The 19,552-nt window shown below is 50.1% G+C and overlaps 6 protein-coding genes across 7 annotated transcripts; 4 read left to right on the forward strand and 2 right to left on the reverse strand.

Annotated features, from left to right (window-relative positions):
- The first annotated feature begins 7,354 nt into the window (after nt 1-7,354).
- LOC6588315 (glycosaminoglycan xylosylkinase homolog) lies at nt 7,355-9,987 on the forward strand. Its single transcript, XM_026995330.1, has 5 exons — nt 7,355-7,770; nt 7,871-8,452; nt 8,519-9,096; nt 9,163-9,363; nt 9,423-9,987. Exons 2-5 carry the CDS (start codon nt 8,174-8,176, stop codon nt 9,628-9,630), a joined length of 1,266 nt encoding a protein of 421 aa, XP_026851131.1. The 5' UTR covers nt 7,355-7,770; nt 7,871-8,173; the 3' UTR covers nt 9,631-9,987.
- A 67-nt stretch (nt 9,988-10,054) lies between these two features.
- On the reverse strand, nt 10,055-13,365 carry LOC6588310 (exosome component 10). Its single transcript, XM_002012884.2, has 5 exons — nt 13,187-13,365; nt 12,942-13,123; nt 11,473-12,880; nt 10,345-11,259; nt 10,055-10,285 (listed from the first exon to the last, which is right to left on the reverse strand). The coding sequence occupies exons 1-5, from the start codon at nt 13,310-13,312 to the stop codon at nt 10,205-10,207; spliced, it is 2,712 nt and encodes a 903-aa protein (XP_002012920.1). The 5' UTR covers nt 13,313-13,365; the 3' UTR covers nt 10,055-10,204.
- A 313-nt stretch (nt 13,366-13,678) lies between these two features.
- Nucleotides 13,679-16,292, forward strand: LOC6588353 (GPALPP motifs-containing protein 1). 2 transcript variants are annotated; one of them, XM_026995339.1, is made up of 3 exons: nt 13,679-13,742; nt 15,078-15,956; nt 16,016-16,292. In XM_026995339.1, the coding sequence occupies exons 2-3, from the start codon at nt 15,090-15,092 to the stop codon at nt 16,178-16,180; spliced, it is 1,032 nt and encodes a 343-aa protein (XP_026851140.1). In that variant the 5' UTR covers nt 13,679-13,742; nt 15,078-15,089; the 3' UTR covers nt 16,181-16,292. The 2 variants fall into 2 exon arrangements, with proteins under 2 accessions (XP_026851140.1, XP_026851134.1); XM_026995333.1 differs by having other exon boundaries at nt 13,680-13,742; nt 15,075-15,956.
- Nucleotides 13,682-15,000, forward strand: LOC6588343 (phosphatidate cytidylyltransferase, mitochondrial). The gene has a single exon (XM_002012885.2). The coding sequence runs from the start codon at nt 13,811-13,813 to the stop codon at nt 14,825-14,827; it is 1,017 nt and encodes a 338-aa protein (XP_002012921.2). The 5' UTR covers nt 13,682-13,810; the 3' UTR covers nt 14,828-15,000.
- On the reverse strand, nt 16,202-17,267 carry LOC6588245 (cyclin-C). The gene is made up of 2 exons (XM_002012887.2): nt 16,619-17,267; nt 16,202-16,546 (listed from the first exon to the last, which is right to left on the reverse strand). Exons 1-2 carry the CDS (start codon nt 17,204-17,206, stop codon nt 16,331-16,333), a joined length of 804 nt encoding a protein of 267 aa, XP_002012923.1. The 5' UTR covers nt 17,207-17,267; the 3' UTR covers nt 16,202-16,330.
- Nucleotides 17,268-17,462: 195 nt separating this feature from the next.
- LOC6588344 (mitochondrial-processing peptidase subunit beta) lies at nt 17,463-19,550 on the forward strand. The gene is made up of 6 exons (XM_002012888.2): nt 17,463-17,580; nt 17,835-18,041; nt 18,099-18,427; nt 18,492-18,862; nt 18,927-19,018; nt 19,086-19,550. Exons 1-6 carry the CDS (start codon nt 17,512-17,514, stop codon nt 19,428-19,430), a joined length of 1,413 nt encoding a protein of 470 aa, XP_002012924.1. The 5' UTR covers nt 17,463-17,511; the 3' UTR covers nt 19,431-19,550.
- The last annotated feature ends 2 nt before the right edge of the window (nt 19,551-19,552 follow it).

Consider the following 19,552-nt stretch of genomic DNA (forward strand, 5'->3'; position numbering starts at 1 on the left):
AAACCCACACAGAGAAGGGTACACTCGTAAATATGTATGTATGGCCAGGGATCAGATGAAGGGACCAACAAATGCGAGCACACAAATGCAAATGGCTGGGCCAGAAGGAGGCAAGAAATGATTATGATTATGGTTTTCTGTACGTCATAAATTCATGCACACAAACAGCGGGCATGAATATTACGTGCGTAAAAAAGAACTTTTCCAATGAAAATGTGCAGACAATTAAAACTTTTCACTTGCCTCACGGAGCCAGAGCCGGAGCCGGAGTCGAGCACCCAACTCGCAACTGCGTGGCGCGTCGGAAAGGTGTGTGGGGCAGCACCCGGGATAGGTTGGGCCGACACCGAAACTAACGCGCTAATTGTTTCCTAAGTGATGCCAAAGACAAAATTAACATATCAGCCATGCGTGCGTATTAAGCCAGCCAGCCAGTGAGGCGCAAGGACCCAGCCAAGCCAGTTAGGGCCACGAAGGAGCGAAACGGAACGGAACGGAGCGGAGCGGATCGGCGTGCGAGCCACGCGAATAACGTAAATTGTGCGAATGGAAGTGCCGGCGCGTGGATGGACTGACGGTCGAAGCGAGCTGCGAGCTAGCGAAGCGGCCACGGCAAAGGACATCTGCGTTATGAGCGGACTGCGAGCAGCCAGTGGCAGGAATTCGACCCTCGCATGCCAGAGCCCCACTCGGCTCCACTTCGGCTCACCCACACACAGACGGCACACACGGCGAAGGATGCTTAGGAGCTCGGGTGTGTTTGTGTGGTGTGTTGAGGCAACTGTTGCTCTTTTTTCAAGTTTATTGGCTCACAAGTGTCAAGGGAAGTATGTATTAATGGCAACGTGTTGCAAAAAGCAGCAACAGAAATGGGAACAGCAGCAGCAGCAGCGGCAGCAACAGCTACAAAAGCGTAGTAGCTCAAGTGTTGAATTCGTAGTAAATTTAGTAAGGTCTGTGAAATAGTAGTAACAGTAGCGCTAACTGTCAGCGGCGTTGCCAGACCGTTGCGGAGACAGTCTGAGTAATGGGACTGTACTAGCAAAACTAATGAAAGTTTGTGGAATTTACTTTTTTACTACTGTTTTGAAAAAAAATTAGGTTCAAAAATGATTTTTTTCTTAGGGGTTCACTTCTTGAGCCACGATTCATAGGATACTTTGGTTTTTAGCTTCAAATTTAAACACTCGTAATCAATCCTGATGTCAAAATCCTCCAACTATAACTTCTTGTTTTTACAGTGGTCCTATATTGCAGTAAAGAACGAAATAAATGGCTTACGTAGCTAGAATGTTAAGTATGACTTAGATCAATACCCAATAACCATTGACAATGCCACAGCATACTCCATGCAGGCCGTATGCCATCCCATTGCTTTCTCATGGTGGAGTACATACAGCTAAATGGTAAATCGATAGAGCCCAACGGGGACTTCTAATCTAATGGGTGCTCCGTTCCAATTACCATTAAAATTATATGTTATAATAATGCTCAACAAGTCTGGCAACGCTACAGGTGCACAAACATACACACACACAGATGCAGAGTACTTTCTTTTTGTTCCTATAGCAAACAGGGACCAAAGACCTCAACACACCTACACGCGCACACAGAAAAGCAGGAGAACACATGAATGTATGCACGTGCTGGAGGCCACGACTGCGGTTTTCGCTCCACTACAGCTGTCTACTGTTCTGTCTGTCTGCCTGTCTGTTGACCCACTGTGATTGGCCGGGCAACGGCGACGGAGGGTGGTGGAGTGGCGGAGTATCAGGGTGGTTGGACGGTTGGACGGTTGAACGTTGGTGTGGCCCTAAAATGCGGACAGATGAATTAAAGCAGAGCGCCAGATAGGTGCAGATGTTTTTTCGCACAAAGCATGCAAATGGAAAGAGCCGACGAGGCTGAGGTCCTTTGCTCCTTTGGCCAGCGCTAGTTGAAGCTGGCAGAAAAGTATAGCATACTCCCGGGGGCACTGTATGCCTGCGTCGCTTAACGTCTGTGTGCGTGTGGCATGGTGTGCTTGTCTGTGAGCGTGTGAGAGTGTTCTGGGCGCTTTGCAACTCAATAAGTTGTAATTTTCTTGGTGTTTTATGCGCCCAGACAACGACTGAGACACCGACGAGGACAGCGACGACAACGACAACGGTCATGGAGGGAATGGAGTACGCGCGAATGCGCAACGGAAATTGAAGATGAAAGCCAAACAGATAGCAGACACAAAACACCTTAAAGGATACGATGAACAGATGACTACACTGGGGCCGCCTTGGCCCTAACCTTCCTCCAGCGCTGAGCTATGGAGCTGCTCGACAGCTCGGAAAATCGAAAAATTGTGCAAGACATGCATAATTGAAACTCAATGTTGTCATATATTGCAGCATTGCCTGGGATATATAGTATATGGTGCCCTAATCAAATCTTTAACCTTAAACTTTATTCTTAAACATATTAAACTGACCTCCTCTTCTGCTCTGTTAGTTGATAGCACAGACAATTAGTTGGGTGTACTTGCTTTGGCTTAATGACGCTGTACGTTAATGGTTTCGCGTTTACAGCATCCATAAAACATGCACTTTGCACACTGGCTGGATCCACTGGATCTCGTTTATTTGCATTGCGAGCGAGACACTTGTAATGGGCGCACGTGGCTCTGGTTTACTGTTACCAAAAAAACTACTAACTAACCGACACACGAGCGCACGGATACGGATGCACGCATAAAACAAACGGTTCTTTCATGGGCTAGCTATTCAACTCTGGGGTGGAGTGCGCGCGTTCTCCGCTCTGCGTTTTGGCACACGTTGTGAACGGGCCAACAACAATCCAGGCACTAAAAACGGCATCCATCCTCAGCGTATCCTGGCGTGCTGGTGCTTCTCTCTTCTCTGCTGTGCTCTGCTCGGCTCGGCTGTGCTCTGCTCCATTGACTCATATTCCCCAGTCTGGGCCCAACAAATTTCAGGTGAAGCAGCAACAACTTTGTCCGGGGACCGCGAAGGGTGAACGACAGGGGCATTTTAACTGTTGCTCCGCCACAAGGCAACAGAGAGAGAGAGAGAGAGAGACCAAGCAGTGCAGAGAGCAATGTGAGAGGCGAGCAGCGTTCAAGGGCCGGGGCCAGTGTTGCCGTGCCGCAGGCACTCTCAAAACTGTTGCGCCTGCTGCTCTGCTCTGCCTGGGCTCTGCTCGAGTTCTGCTCGAGCTCTGCTCCTGGCCAGCTCTGCTTGGCACATTTTACGCACAAAGCTCGCGTGGCTGCTAAAAGCTTTTACGCTACTTCTGCTTCCCTCGCGTGGGCGTTTGTTTATATTTTCCTCCTGGCAGAGCATGTGTTTTGGCTCGCACACAAACACACGCACACTGTGGCATTCGGCCTACATTAAATTCCTGGCGTGGCGGCACTTGAAGTTTTTGTTTGGAGCGTCTGAAAAATGACGTTGCTTGACCTCAGTGCGGAGTGTTTATGGGTATGTGGGTGTGTGGTGGGGGGTGGGGGCTGTGTGGGTGAGCGAGTGTCTTTTGTTATTCTATGCCACAAAGAATGAGTTAATTTCATGTTGGATCCCAAATTGAAGCTCATTTCTCATGTCCTTCTGCTGCCATAGCGGAAAAAAAGAAACAAAGAAAGAAGGAAAGTATGTAATACATTTCGCCCGAAAGAAAGAAAACCTTTAAAGCAGGGCTTTAAAGCGTGATTTGTTTGCAGGGTATTCCATCAGTTTAGGCACACAAGTACTAGGCCGACTAAGGCCAAAACACAAACAAATTTGCATATTGTTGGAAGCCAAGTAAACAGAATGCCATTGAAATAGACACAAAAGCGTGGCGAACCGAACGAAAATGAAAACGAATAAAAACAAAGACAAGAAATTAATTAGATGGATCTCACCCAGTATGGCAGTGGTGGTGCTTGTGGGAGGGATGGGATGGGATGGTAAATTCCATTAAAGCGGCTGTTAACAAAATATGAAGGACCTACCGGAGAGGACATTAAATTGCTGGGATTTTTCATTTTCAAAACATTTTGGCAGACGCTTTTCCATCATTGCCTTTGGTGGCAGATTCATCACAGTTGTCTGCTCTCCTCTGTGAAAAGGCGGATGCCATGGCTAAATGCCAAACAAATTAAATTGTAATTAATCATTAGCTCGAACCATCCCCAGAGCAGCCCCACACTCCAATCCCTTTCTGCCCCGCACGTGCTGAGCGACCTATGACAACGTTCCATGACAGTAAAATGTCCGCCAATTAATTACAAAACGCATGAGAGGCCAGATAAGAGCGGCAACCATTAGGGAAAGCGCCGACGAAAGACAAAACAAAAAAGGAATTTGGGGCAAAATGGGAAGAGAAAACCCTGCGATGCGATGGGGGCACATGAGCAATTAACACCCTGGAAGTGACTTTGCCATCTGTGCCGGCGTACGAATTAATTGATTTTTTTCGCTCTGTGTTTACCTCTGTGTTAAAAGGAAAGTGTAAATGGCAATAAAAATTATAATCATGTTTGTGCACATTTGTTAACAATTACACGTTTGCTATGATCCCCCAAAGTTGGGAACACGATTTGATGCACGATTATCGAGTAAGGAATATTGGGTTAGGTTAGGTTATTAAATAGAAATCTCTCCTCCTGTAATACAACGCAAAGTTAAAGCAGATCGCAGTGCCCCAAGACCTTGACTCCACAATTTGAAAGATATGATATGGATCATTTGTAAAGCCATTATTATAGGTAGGGGCCATCTATGCCTCTCTCACTCTTCGTCTCCTACTTACTCAAAGTGTTGCTTATCAATTAAGGGTATCTTTTCCGTTCCGGCATCATAGAAACCGAAATATACCATATATTTCTATATATAAATTTGAATCGATTCGCTTAGATTTCGAGCTAGCTTCTTTCGGTCCGATAGAATCTTCGATTCAGAATTCTCTTAGCTTCGAATCGCTCGCCCAAAACTAATCGAATATAGCGAATCCCCTAAATTTTACTGTGTCAGATCCGAATCGATTCACCAAAGGATTTATCCGTGTCGAATCACTTCAGATTCTGAAGTTCAGAATCATGCGAACGAAACTTGCTGATTTTAATCCGAAGTGCGTGGAATCAATTTTTAGTGATTCGGGGTGATTTGAATCTGAGTGAAGGTAGGATTCGTAATGCTCGAAAGCATTTAAGAGACATGAGTAAAGGTCTGTTTTTATGAATACTGTGGATTCATGCATGGCTCTAATATAAATTTGTACCTCTCTTCTCCTAATATATCAGATAATAAATAGTACCTTTTTCCAAATAAGTTGTTGACTGTTCTAACAACACACATACTCGTGTTAGTGGATTTTTATCATTTGTTCACTACAATCATCTTAAATGAATAGTCCTGAATTCCAGGAAAATGCATGAGTGTTTTTCCTTTCCTGGAAAATTAATTTTCTCTTTCTTAGCGTCCACTTTGGACTTCTACTGTCCTTGGTGTTTTTGGGGTGGTTGTTAGGGACATCTGACCCAAATACTTAACATTGTATAATCGTTCGTTACCTTTTTCCCAATTTGAGCCCTAATTGAATTGTTTGGTTCGTTTTCAAAGGGGCAGCCTACGGAGATTCTCCAAAAATTCTATTAAAATCCTTCGCCATGGGTATTTGATTTGATAAACTTTCCAGGCAGTAAATTCTATACAATACTTATTGTGAAGATTTAAAATGTAATTTTGCTGTGTCTGGCAAATCGGGTCAAGATTTGCATGCAAATTAGACCAGAGGCAGCCTCAAGCTGCAGGTGATGGACAATTGTGGTTGCCACATGTGCAACTCTGCATGCAGCAAGTTCATTTATGATTAACATGGCCAACACAAACAGGGCTCGCAAATGGAAATTGGCTTACTTTAATATGTTGTAAGCAAACCACACTACCCACAAAACAAACAAATACGAAATGAAAGCCTGAAAGACCGCATATGGAAATACCCTTGAAAAACGAAGCAACTTTTAAACTGAGTTTTTATTATTTGTATTTGGGAGTGGGATAGAATCAAATATACAGATAGCGGCTATACATAATATATGTATTACATATGTACTATGTTCTTATAAGTACTTCTTAGGCAGCTCCCCTGAGCCCCAAGACTCTTGTAACTATTATGATACCCTCTGGCAGGGTAAAACCAAAAACTGGTGAGAACAACACAAACTGAACATTTTGCTGGCATTTGCGTACGGGCATGAATGTGGGTTAGGCTAACTGTAACCGTAATGCGTCGCCACCGACCGAGGGTGTTATGTACATTCGGGACTCCAATTCCCCAGCCGGCGACTGTGCGAACGGATGCCCTCGGCATTTGAATGCGACGGATGCCAGGGATGTGCTGGAGCACAGTGCGTGGAACTGTGCGTCTGCGTCTGCGGGTGGTGGTGAGGATGGGGGATGGGGGATGGGTGTGTAAAGCATGTTCGTGCCTTTTGTTACTTGTTATACTTATTCTGTCGCCGTTATTTCTTTCATTTACTCGATTTTCGTGCTTTTCATCCGTTATTGTTGTTTGCTCGAGTGCCGTTATCATTTGTCGGTTTATTTTGTGCCATATGTGGCCGGGCAGAGCACACGAGCTCCACCACCCTCCGTTGAGCCAACGACGGTTATGCGCTCTGCTCCACTGAGAGCTCCCAAAGCCCGGCGAACCCTAACCTAACCTCATTGAAGGAATACGAGTGTATCGATGCGAGACCCACGTACTTCTACACTCGAGAAAAACAAAAGCTTCTAAATGATTCAGAATATTAATGACTAATTTCCGGAATTATGTTGAATTTAAACAAAAGTGTCCGTCTGCTGCTGTAAATTGAAAAACAGGATTAGAATGTTAGCTTATTGGTTATTTCTCTCAGTGTACCCGAAAGATTGCTAATCCAGTACTTTTTCCCATCAGTGTTCCTTGCGTGTGCGCCTTTGGGGGTGTGTGGGTGCATGGGTGTATGGGCGTCTGGCAGGGCACTTAGCGAATGTTTGCCGCCCTCCACAGCAGCGGAACACTTACCTTGCGTACTCCTAAGTGAATTCAGTGTCTGACCTTTAGACCGGGAATTGTTTTGTTATTTCATGAGGCGTTTGATTAACTTTTCCACACCTGGCAGACTCTTTTACGGTGGCAAAAATTGTATGCGCTGCAAATTTACTCGGTTACATTTTTGTAACGGAACAATGCTGGTCTCGCAGCGTTGCCAGATAGGCGGATGCGAGTGCGGAGGCGGCACTGTGTTGCAGTGCTGCCACCCCTGTGCGAGTCAGCTGTTTTTTGTTTTTGTTTTGTTGTTACACCTGCACCGGCAGCGGACGCACGTTTTTCCCATTTTCGCTCACATAAACAAAACTATTTTTAAACCGCAATTGGCCAAACCAAACAATACTTCGGACCGGACTACACAATTAAACGAGCAACGGCCGCAAAACTCATCGGATCGGCAGTAAAATGCTTTGTTCTTGTCAGCGGCCGCCACAGAAGCTCCTGGGTGCCGAATGCGTGCTGACGACGACGGTGGCCAACGATCGGAGCGGCGTGGCGTCCAATTAATTTAATTTACAGAAGTGTGTACGCGCAGAAGATTTATTGAGTGGCTGGCTGGTGCTGCGGCTGCCAAGAGTCGGAAAAGGGTCAGGCGCGTACACGTCTCTAAACAAGAGGCGCTACATTGCGCGGCAACGCGGCCTCTGATTGACTTGTTGGCAACGGAGTGTGAACTGACACGGACACGCACGCACCCAGTACTCAGTAAGTAGTAGAGTTGTGCCCCGATCCGGCCAGGTCCGACCCATCCCGGAAAAGGACTCGCCCCACTGCAGTGACTAAAATGCCAATGAAATTTATCTAGATTCTCGACCAAAAACAAGAAGAAACCTGCGCATGGCCGCAATTAGTGCGGATGGGAACAACAATGGACTGATGCGAACAGTTGTTGCCGATGTCTGCCAAAAAGCCAAAAGCGGCCGCAGAAGAACAACAGCAGCATGCAACAGCAGCAGCAGCAGCATAAGATATTTGCTAAAATTGAGCAATTTGCTAGTGCCGCAGCGTTACGTATACGTGATATTAAAAATAAAGTACCAGCGACGACTGCCCAGACCATACCACAGCAGCAGCAGCAGCAGCTGGTTGCACAGAAAGCTGCAGAAGGATGAACAAACGCACCGTCATCATAGTGGGCATTATTGCCAGCCTGCTGGGTCTGGTGCTGGGTGCGAACTTCTACTTCATGTACTACCTGAACATCGAGGAGGGCCACCTGGCCAGCGTCCGGGCACTGGAGAACATGATCCGGCACAAGATGCGCCACCTCCATCCGGCCTACCTCAACCGCAATCCGCGCTTCTTTATGTTCCGCAACAAACTCCTCAAAAACTACAAGATGGCCCCCTACGAGAATGCCAGCGTGCTCTGGGACATTGCCAATTGGGTGAGTCATGGGTGTTTAGGCGATAGATCGGGCATTCGAGCCAACCGAACTCTCTCATTTTTGCAGTGGCCACACGAGAACGAGATCTACCCGCTGTATGACTCCTCGATGGGCCACCTGCTGGAGACCTTGCGCAAGGAGCCCATCACTCGAGTGAGCAATCTGGCGCGCGGCACTCAGCTGAAGCTCCTCACGCGGCTCTCCAACCAGCAGAAGGTCATCTTCAAGCCGCAATGGTATCCCCGTGACGAGATCATCGAGGGTGCCGTCTACAGCGGCAAGGACCGGCACACGGCCGAGGTGTACGCCTTCTATCTGGGAGCTGTGCTCGATCTGCGTTGGACGCCGATCGTGGTGGGGCGCGTGGTCAATTTGAAGACTGAAATCTATGCCATGGGCGACCAGGAGCTGCAGAATACCATCAACATCGAGGTGGACGATGATGGTAATGAGACCTATTGCCTGTACGGCAAGTGCCACTACTGCAACGAGGAGGAGACCGTCTGCGGGGACGAGAAGCACAATATCGAGGGCGTATTCATCTACATTGTGCCCGGCACTCTGGCGAAACGACGCTCTCCCTGGCAGCGCACCTACAAGGAAGACAGACGAGCGCCCTGGGAGGATGACATGACGTACTGCAAGTATGTTTCCTGGGCTGCCTTTTCCCTCCAATGAAACCTTTAAATGTACGAAATTCTTGTGCCCAGATCGCTCAAGAACAAAATGGAAACCATTCGCCTGCTGGACCTGATCGATGTGGCCATCTTTGACTATCTCATTCAGAACGGAGACCGCCATCACTACGAGACGCGGGAGGAGCGTGTGGTGCTCATCGACAATGGCAAGGCCTTCGGGAATCCCAACAAGGATCACCTGGACATCCTGGCTCCGCTCTACCAGTGCTGCCTGTAAGTTTCATCTTAAAATATTGATTTAAATTCATGTTTTTCCTTCCCCCTCCTCTTAGTCTGCGCAAATCCACATGGGACCGCCTTCAGGTATTCTCCGGTGGCGTGCTGACAGAAATAGTCGATCGTTTGTCCAAGCAGGATGCCCTGTATCCCCTCATCACGGATAAGCATAAACGCGGCGTGGAACGCCGGTTGCTTGTGGTCTATGCCGTTGTGGAATACTGCATGGACCTGGAGGGTGACAAAATGTTCAAAACGCTCTAACCCAAAATGGAGACTAGGCTACGGTGGTTGCTAGTAGACCACATGCTACTTTGCGAGGGTACGGAATAGATTCAGTCAAGCTTTAAGCTCCACAGCTCTGGAAGGATTGTGGACATGAATCCAATCGAGGCCTGGGATCCGCACGTAACAGGCTTCGGCATGGGCCACTTGATGGTGCAATCATTGCATATCAACGTTTCTAATTGAATGTTTTATTTTCCCCCATTTAAAAGTAGGATAAATAAACAAATAGATAGAGTAGATAGACGAAACTTCTGGGCAGCTCGTGTAAACAAACGAAACCTTCCGTTTAGCCAATCCATACTTTAACCGCACCTTAGAATACCGAACATAATCAATAGCTCTAGTTGTATGCATAGTTATGGTTGTTATTTAATAAGAAATAATTTAGAAAATTTGCAAATATTTAAAAACGAACAGTTTCTTTTTGGAACTAAATGGAAAAATATACATCAAATAAATCTTTTGTCTAATTTAATTCATTTTGTGATTCTCCGGCTTTGAATGCCGTCTGATGTTTGATACATGTATTTTATGGTGTTTTTAGCACAGTCTATTTCTTGCCATCTTTCTTTACATTACTAAATGTAAAAAGCTTGTTAAACTGCTTGTTATTCCGATTTTTGGGACGATTCTGAAAGAATTTGGGAATAAATTAGCGAGGAACTGGAAATATGGGAGCCTCTCTCTCACCTTTCCGCGTATTGTCTGCTTGATCTCTGTGCCACGGGCTCGTTGTGCTCCGCCCTGGAACTGCCGGAAGTCCACGTTCTTGTAGTCAAAGTTGTTGCCCTGTGGCTTGGGCTGCTGGACCACCGGTTGACTGGAGCTCTGGGGATGATTGCCGCGAGCCTTGCCCCCCCTGAAGCGCTGGAACTGTTGACGCTTCTGCTGCCGCTTGCTCGGTGCTTCCGCTGCCTGTGCTATGGGCTTTTTCTGTATAGGAACTTCTACGACATCGTCGTCCTCGTCACTGATGCAGGTTATTGACTCGTTCTTCACTGCTCCTCGCACTGGAACAGTCTCCGGCTTGGGTTTGATGTTCTCCGCCTTCAATCGCTTGCTGGTGCTGGGATGCTGGTCAGAGTCGGGTTTGTGCTTACGCTTCAGCTGTTCCTTTAGCGGCAGGCTGTAGACGGCATCATCTGCCGCCTCGACCTTACCTGGTGAGGACTCCAATTTGATGTCCTCTGTCGGGGTCACTGGCGGGCAGAGACGACGCTTGAGCAGTTCTTTGCTGTCCCGTGCCTGCTGGTCGGCCTTCACCTGCTCCATGAGCGGAAGGATTGCCAGGTAGCGTTTATAGGGCATGCGCAGCACCTGGCTCTCCTTGCGCAAGTGCACCAGACGCATCTCTTCGTCCGGAGTGGAAGCGGTTGGCTTCGCGAACAGAGTCATGGCCGGCACCGCCAGGGGGACATCGTCTCTGGGTTGCTCCTCCACCGCTGGCAGTTGCAGCTTTCCCGCCGCGTTGCGGCTGAGCAGCGTGGGCAGGTCATCGCGCGTCTCCTCCAAGTGCGTGAAGTCGTGCGGACAGTAGAGTTTGCTGCCGTAGTCCTTGCTGGTGGGTGGCAGGACCTGCGGTTGGCTGCGGGCTTCCAGAATGGGCTGAAAGAGCAAAAGCAGAAGAGATACAATATCCATTTCCCACTACTATATAACTGCTTCCTATATAGAATGGCTTAAATGATGAGATGCGCTGAAATGGTGCGTAAGTTTTTGATTTCAACATTAAGTACAATCAATCGTGAATGGATACAGGGCAGTGGAGCAGCCAGGAACGGAGATAAGATGGAGGGCCGAGTTCTCGGCGTAACTCACTTTAACCAGCGGCTGTTCGCGCGCCTTCAGCACGATCTGGTGGAGCGCGTGCAGCTGCTGGCGTACCAGCGGCGGTATGGGATTGCAGCAGGCGAGAATCCCCTGCATCTCCCGGGGCAGGCTCTCGGCAATCTGGAGCATCATGTGATTGGGCAGCACATAGCCGTAGCTTTCGTCCTCTTGGCGCGCAGTCGCATCCCGCCACTGGAAAAGGCCACGCAAGGCGTGCAACTGTCGATTGTCGAAGGACCGCTTCGTTTTTCGCACCAGATCGAGATGCGATTCGGGTCCGATGTGGGGTTTCGTATAGCGCTTCTTGCACACCTCCATGCTCAGTTGGTAGACGGTTCGCAGGGCCTGCGACTGTCCTTGCTCGGCCTGCAGTATGTCGTTGGTCATACGCTCGTACACGTAAATCAAATAATGCGTGTCCTGGCGAGCGTAGTCGATAAGCTGCTGGGGCAGCGGCCGCATGCGCCAGTCGGCCAGCTGGAGGCTCTTGTCCACGTCCAGGTCCACGTAGTGTTTGAGGAGAAAGGCCAGCGACAGGCGAGCCATATTTAGGGCCTTAGCCGCCCGATGGGTGTCGAACATGTTGACGACGTACAGCGAAAGATCGCGCTGCAGCCACTCGATGTCCTGGTCAGCGCCGTGGAGGATCTTCACCTTCTTTGGATCCGTTAGTACCAGGTTCAGGACGTGCATCTCCTCGCGCAGCGCGAGACTGTCGAATATGTAGTCCTTGGTGCGGGTGGACATCTGCACCAAGCAGGTGATGCCCATGAATGTGCGATACGAGTGGTGCTCCACATCGATGGCTATGTGGGGCGCCCGTCGCAGCTCTTCGAGGGCCTGGTTCAACTTTTCCACACTGTCGACGAGCATCAGCTCGGTAGCCGCGGGCGGAGCAGGCAGCAGAGGCGTTTGCCTCTGGAGCTGCTCCGCCGACGGCTCCAGCTTCATCAGCTCAAACTCGTACGGATGCAGATAGGCATGCACATTTCCCGCCTCGTCGTACTCTGGCAGCAGTGCTAGTGGCTTCAAGGAGTTTGGCTTCTCCTTGAGGCGTGGCACAAACGGATTTTGATCACTGTTGTCCACTGGCGTCTTGAAATTCATCTGGGGCCGCATTATGTTCTTGGCTGCGAACAGGCGAGCGGAGAGCACGTTACGCTGCGGCGTGGGCGGCCACCTGTTCCAGCTTCCCGCCTTTGGGGTTTCCGACTTGGCGAACTCTGCTGGTGCCGTCGCCGCTGGCGTGGAGGGGCTCATAACATCCACCTGCGTCTCCAGCACCATGTGTGGTTTCCTCCGCTGACCAGCTTTGATGTCCAGATTCGTCGTAATACGCTCGAAGATTATATCGTTGCACTCCTGGACCATTTCGAACTGTTCCTCCGTGTGGCGTCTGTATAAAATGAGAAAAAAAGAGGACTTATGCAGGACTTGTAAGGGCCGCCGGTGCTTACTTTTTAATGTCGCCCTTGATCTCTTCGGCCTGCATCACGTTTCCTATGAGACCCATTAGCCGCTGGGACAGATCGTCTATGACACGCGAATACCCCGGATAGCCGAGATATAGGGAGCGGGCGGTTCCCTGGGGAAAGGAGTTGCAGGCACGTGTGGCGGCCACCACATTCTTAAAGGCTTGCTAAAAGAAAAACAGAAAAACACCCATTACAATGTGGAAACAGGAGGGAGCGCCCGCTCGCACCTTTGTGAACTCTTTAATATCGCCAATGCCACTGTCTGGTGCTGGCACTGATTCTATTTTCGGCGGCTGCTCAGGCTGATCATCCCCCGCCTGATCCTCCTGTTTTCTTTTCAATGAACGCTGCATGTCTCCCCTATTGTTGTAAATGTTCTGTTCTGTTCCTACAAAAAAATGTGCGTTTTTCTTCTTCTTATTTCATCCAAAAGAAACAAAAACATATATAATTTAGAGTTTGTCAACACTACCGGCGGCAAAATTTAAGAAAAAGCATTAAGCACTACTCGCACAGCACAATAGACCAGTACGAGGGCGAGAGTGAAATCGGTTCAGTTTGGAAATTTATAGTGAACAATTTAGACGTTAAATAAACAGAATATAAACATTCGACTAAAATGTGCCTGCCTTCTGTTGTTGCAGCCCTGGCGCTATCTGAGACGCTTCGCAGCCCTGCACAACAGCTGTCGCGGGGAGGACGAAGAAGAAACGGTTCCAGTGCCGGTGGTCAGCGATTCGGGAATAAAATCAACATCCTCCTGCACAATCAAGAACCCAAAACGTAATTATAAAGCATTTACTAGTCCCGCTCTAACCAGCTGCGCATCCTATCCTCCACTCCATTCCACCATGATGGACCTGTACAGGCGCACGGTGACGCGCTTCCCCCTGGGCAGCGTAAGCTATATGTTTGCCTACGGATCGGGCGTCAAGCAGCAGGTGGGCTACAACGAGATCGGCGCAAGGCCGGCCCCGAATAGCGTCATCGATCTGGTGTTTTGTGTGCGCGACTCGCTCGGCTTCCACGCGGAGAACATGCACCGCCATCCCAGCCACTATTCGGCGTTGAGGCACCTGGGTCCGCGGTTTGTGGCACAGTACCAGGAGCGGTTGGGTGCCGGTGTATACTTCAACACGCTGGTGCCACTGCAGGACGTGGGGCTGACCATCAAGTACGGAGTGGTGTCGGAGGACAACCTGATCGAGGATCTGAAGCACTGGCGGCACCTGTATCTGGCCGGGCGGCTTCAGAAGCCGGTCACGGATCTCGTTAATCCCACAGACAATCCACTGCTGAAGTCCGCCCTCGACAAGAACCTGTTGTCGGCCCTCCTAGTGGCCCTGCTGCTGCTGCCCGAGAAGTTCACCGCCTACGAGCTGTTCCTGGCCATTGCCGGTATCAGCTACAAGGGCGACTTCCGCATGATCTTCGGCGAGAACAAGCAAAAGGTCCACAACATAGTGACGCCGCAGATAACCGAGTTCTTCGCCCTCTACCAGCCGTCCATGAGTCTGCTGGACAAGTACGTGGCCGTCAACATGCACGGGCAGGAGCCGGGCTCCCGCAAGCCGGCCATTCTCTTTGAGCAGGACAAGTCGCGCCTGGCCACGTCGCAGCATTTGCGCCGCATGCCCAAGGAGCTGAGGCGACGTCTCCAGAGCAATGCCGCCAGTCGCGGAGACTTCCCCGAAGTGGTGGAGCATCTGTCTATGTCCCCGCTGCTGCCGAAGGTCCTGCAGGCCTCCGTCAACGACATCGTGTGGCGCAGCAGTGTGACGCAGTCGTTGAAGAACATCGCCAGTGCGGGAGTCTTAAAGTCGCTCATCTACAGCTACCGCAAGGCCCAGAAGACGTTTGCGGTTTAGGTCCGTCCCATCCAAAATCCAATCCAAATCTTCGACTCCTTTTCGGCATTCAAAATGCTCCCTAGGCTGCCATTTACTGACTAAGTTGCTTCGTCTCCCGCTTCCTTATGTTGTATAATTTTAAGCACAAAAGTTGTTACATTCAATACAGAGACAGTAGCTCAAAAGCGAAAGAACCCACGAGTTTTTTTAAGGGTGCCTCCTTATCGTTTCTTAATTTTGATTTTCCCATTATTACTCTCGCCAGCAGCGACCAGCAGACATGTCCAGCGATGACTGCAGCAGCGACAGCAGCAGTTCCAGCGAGGAGCTGCAGCGCAAGCGGAAGCACAAGAAGTCCAGCAAGGATGTGGACAAGTCCAAGTCCAAGAAGAAAAAGTCAAAGAAGCACAAAAAGGAGAAGCGCCGGCACAAGGAGAAGAAGCGCAGCAGGCGGGAAGAGCAGCCGCAGGCTGCGCCAAAGCCAACAGTCTCTGTAAGTCTACCGCCTGCTGAAGATCAAGAGGGTGCCTTCGGTGCCCCTCTGCCGCCGCATCTGCGGCAGGAGGTGAAGACTGAACCGCCCCAGATGATAGGTCCCATCCTGCCCAGCGACTTTCCCAAGGCAGCCTCACCATCTGCGGCTGACCCTTCACCAGAAGAGAATGCGGATGACGATGATGACATGAGTGGAACTTTTGGCCCCATGCCGAATGCCACCCAAGTGGAGCTCGAGGAGCGGGCGCTGGCCCTGAAACTGTCCGTCCTGCAGGGCGGCGGTCTGGGCCCCTCCACAAATGACAAGGACGGGCGCGAGGAGTGGATGCTGGAGCTGCCCGAAGTTGGCCTCAAGGGTGGCCTGGCAGCTCTCAACAACCTGAAGCGTACCTTCTACCAGGGCAAAGAACGGCCCGATTTCAGCGACCGGTCTGACTGGACAAAGACGCCGCAGAGTGCGGCAGCAGCGGCCGTCGCTGGGCCCAAGCCTTGCAGCTCCAAGGAGCTGGAGCAGATCGCCCAGGCCAAGTATGTGCAGCAGCGGGATGACGAACAGGAAAGCATGGCCAAGAAGCACAAGAAGAAACACAAGCGAGACGAGTCCCTGGTGGCGCTGCACCAAAAGAAGCTTCGCAAGGAGCAAAAGGAGAGGGTAAGCCACAAATGGAATAACTCTTAATATTTGATAACAATATTGTGGGTTTTCCGCAGGAGAAAGAACTGGCTGCCGCCGGCTTGAAGGCCGAGCGTCGTCCCTTTAGTCGCGACGTGGACCTGAAGCTCAACAAGATTGACTCCAATCAAACCAAACAGATTGTGGACAAGGCCAAGATACTGAACAGCAAGTTCTCCCGGGGACAGTCCAAGTATCTCTGAGGGCCCCATATGGACCGGCCATATTTTAGCTTAAAATCTCCTTTTAATCGCTATAGTATAAATATATGTATGTATAGGTATAAAATTTGAAAAAAGAAACCTATTTAAGCAATACTCGTCTCGTGTAAATCTAGAAGAATGTCGTGTAGATCAGCGCTGTGGCGGCGGTTTGGGTTTCGGTATTTTGGAGAGCAACATTTGTATTTCATCCTTCTCCTTCCAGTCCTTCCACATCTCGTAGAGATTGACAATGGCCCGAACGATCTCCTGCACCTTGTCGAGGTCCACGTTCAGCTCTGCGAACCACTGCTTGGTGGAGTCCTTCTGGAGTATAACGCAAGCGATCTGCAGGCAGGCAATGGCAATCTAAAAAAGAGATCGGTTGAGACTGGGCCTGGGATCATTTGCAGCAACGGGGAGAGGAACGTGGCATGATACCTGATAGGGCGGGTAGAGTAGACAGACGTCGGTGCGCAGGGAGTCGTTGACGATGCGCCAGCTGAGCGTGAGCAACTGGTCCTCCTGGCCCATGTCCTGCACGAGCTGGAGCAGTGGTCGGTAGGGCTGGTACACTATCAGACAGCAGTCGAGATTCTCCAGCAGGTAGAACTCACACTCCAGTATGTGGTTCGTGCGGTAGGGGAACTCCTGCGTGTAGGCATAGCTGAACTTGGTCTTGATGGCCGACTGGCAGATGGATATCAGCCGGGAGTTGGATATGACGCCGAACTCCTCCACTTTGGAGGCCAGCAGTATGCAGGTGGGTGCCAAGAGCAGCGGATCAATGTTCTTCAGCGAATTCCTGGCATAGAACCGCTTGAAGTACACGGTGGCAGTGGCTATCACCTGCTGGCGCAGCTTCAGCTGCTCGCCCAACACCTGGATTACGTTGGCGAAGAATATGAACACTTTCTGGTACTCGTCCTCGTTCAGAGACAGCAAATCGTGCTGTCGCTCCCTCAGCAAATCCTGCTTGTCCAGTATCCACTGCTGCGAGTGGGAGCTCTGCCAAAAGTTTCCCGCCATTGTGAACTAAGTGGGCTATGGCCCAAATTGAATCGAAAGTACTATTTTTCCGTTTACAATCTAAATTTAACTATATGTTTCCGAGCAACAAACGCTAAAACAAAAAGAAAATTCGATTTTATTAAATAGTGTTGAAAACCGCGCATTGGTTTCATCCAGCCCTGACAGCTGTTCGGGCGCAGCCAACTTATCCCACCCTGTGAATGAGTGTGAAGTCGTGTGTGTGTGCGTGAATTTTCATCAGCGCCGAAGGCAAACGTTTAAGTAATTTTAAGTTAATAAGAATTAAACGATAGAAACAAACGATGGCGTTGCGTGTTCTTGGAGTAACGCAGAATATGCGCTCATTCTTGCGAGGCGTTGACCTCATCAAGGTAAGTCTCACCCGTTTGATTACGCTGACCAGGATACAAATTACGTAATTTGAACGGGCATAAACTGCACTTTTTCCGAGCAATGCGCGCTCTCTTCCTCCCGGTCGCGACTACCGATGTTCAGCCAGTCAGCAGCCCACCAGTTTAATGGGCAGAAAATTCGTAACATTTCTGTGGAAAATGTTGAATGGATTTTGAGGTTATGGTTATGATTTACTTAACTAATCTTTTGCGTCGCTTATCCGATCCCACAGCGCTCTAAGTCGACTGCCACCCTGCAGAAGACTCTGCTGAACATACCCGCCACCCAGGTGACCAAGCTGGACAATGGTCTGCGCGTCGCTAGCGAGGATTCTGGCGCAGCCACCGCCACCGTCGGTCTCTGGATCGATGCTGGTTCCCGTTCCGAGAACGAGAGGAACAACGGCGTGGCCCACTTCCTGGAGCACATGGCCTTCAAGGTGAGTGGTCGATAATTCCGAATTCCGTATAGTTTATAAAACATTACGTCTTTTTAGGGCACCGCCAAGCGCTCCCAGACCGACCTGGAGCTGGAGGTTGAGAACCTGGGCGCCCATCTGAATGCCTACACGTCTCGCGAGCAGACCGTCTTCTACGCCAAGTGCTTGTCCAAGGACGTACCGAAGGCCGTTGAAATTCTGGCCGACATTATCCAAAACTCCAAGCTGGAAGAGGAGAAGATTGCCCGCGAGCGTTCGGTCATCCTGCGCGAGATGCAAGAGATTGAGAGCAACCTCCAGGAGGTGGTGTTCGATCACTTGCATGCCACCGCCTACCAGGGCACCCCGTTGGGTCAGACCATCCTTGGCCCCACCAAGAACATTCAGTGCGTATTAGAAAAATATGACAATCCCCTGGGCATCCCCGGCTCATTGCTTGTTTTTGCGCAGGTCCATTGGCAAATCTGACTTGACCGACTACATCCAGACCCACTACAATGCATCTCGCATTGTCCTGGCCGCCGCCGGCGGTGTGAAGCATGAGGATTTGGTCCAATTGGCCGGCTCGAGCCTGGGCCGCCTGGAGGCTAGCACGCTGCCACCAGATATCACTCCCTGCCGTTTCACCGGCTCTGAGGTCCGTGTGCGCGACGATTCCCTTCCCCTAGCCCATGTGGCTGTCGCCGTTGAGGGTTGCGGCTGGACCGATCAGGACAACATCCCATTGATGGTGGCCAACACCTTGGTGGGTGCCTGGGATCGCTCTCAGGGCGGTGGAGCCAACAATGCCTCCAACCTGGCCCGTGCCAGCGCCGAGGACAGTGAGTATATAAATCAGTAGCAATCTCACATACGAGTTCACCCAGTCTGACGCTCCACCCACAGACCTGTGCCACAGCTTCCAGTCGTTCAACACCTGCTACAAGGACACCGGTCTTTGGGGCATTTACTTCGTGTGCGATCCTCTGCAGTGTGAGGTAAGCCATAGATATTCATCCCTCCCTAAAAACCACTCGGATATAACAATGAGATTCGCATTGGCAGGACATGATCTTCAACATTCAGACGGAGTGGATGCGTCTCTGCACGATGGTCACCGAGGCCGAGGTGGAGCGCGCCAAGAACTTGCTGAAGACCAACATGCTGCTGCAGCTGGACGGAACCACCCCCATCTGCGAGGACATTGGCCGCCAGATTCTGTGCTACAACCGCCGCATCCCATTGCACGAGCTGGAGGAGCGCATCAACAATGTCAGTGTGTCGAATGTGCGCGATGTGGCCATGAAGTATATCTACGACAGATGCCCTGCCGTCGCCGCTGTGGGACCCGTCGAGAACCTGCCCGACTACAACAGAATTCGCTCCTCCATGTACTGGTTGAGGGTCTAAGTGATCGCGCTAGGCGTTCCCGTCCCGCTCCCCTGTGGTTGGACATGTACGAGTAGTTTAATCCAAGAAAATTTCATGCAAAAAGATCAGTAAACCGAAAAATACCTACAATTACATGCACA

The sequence above is a fragment of the Drosophila persimilis genome, unplaced genomic scaffold (genome assembly GCF_003286085.1).
Source record: "Drosophila persimilis strain 14011-0111.01,24,50 unplaced genomic scaffold, DperRS2 tig00000000-arrow-pilon, whole genome shotgun sequence".
NCBI lineage: Eukaryota > Metazoa > Arthropoda > Insecta > Diptera > Drosophilidae > Drosophila > Drosophila persimilis.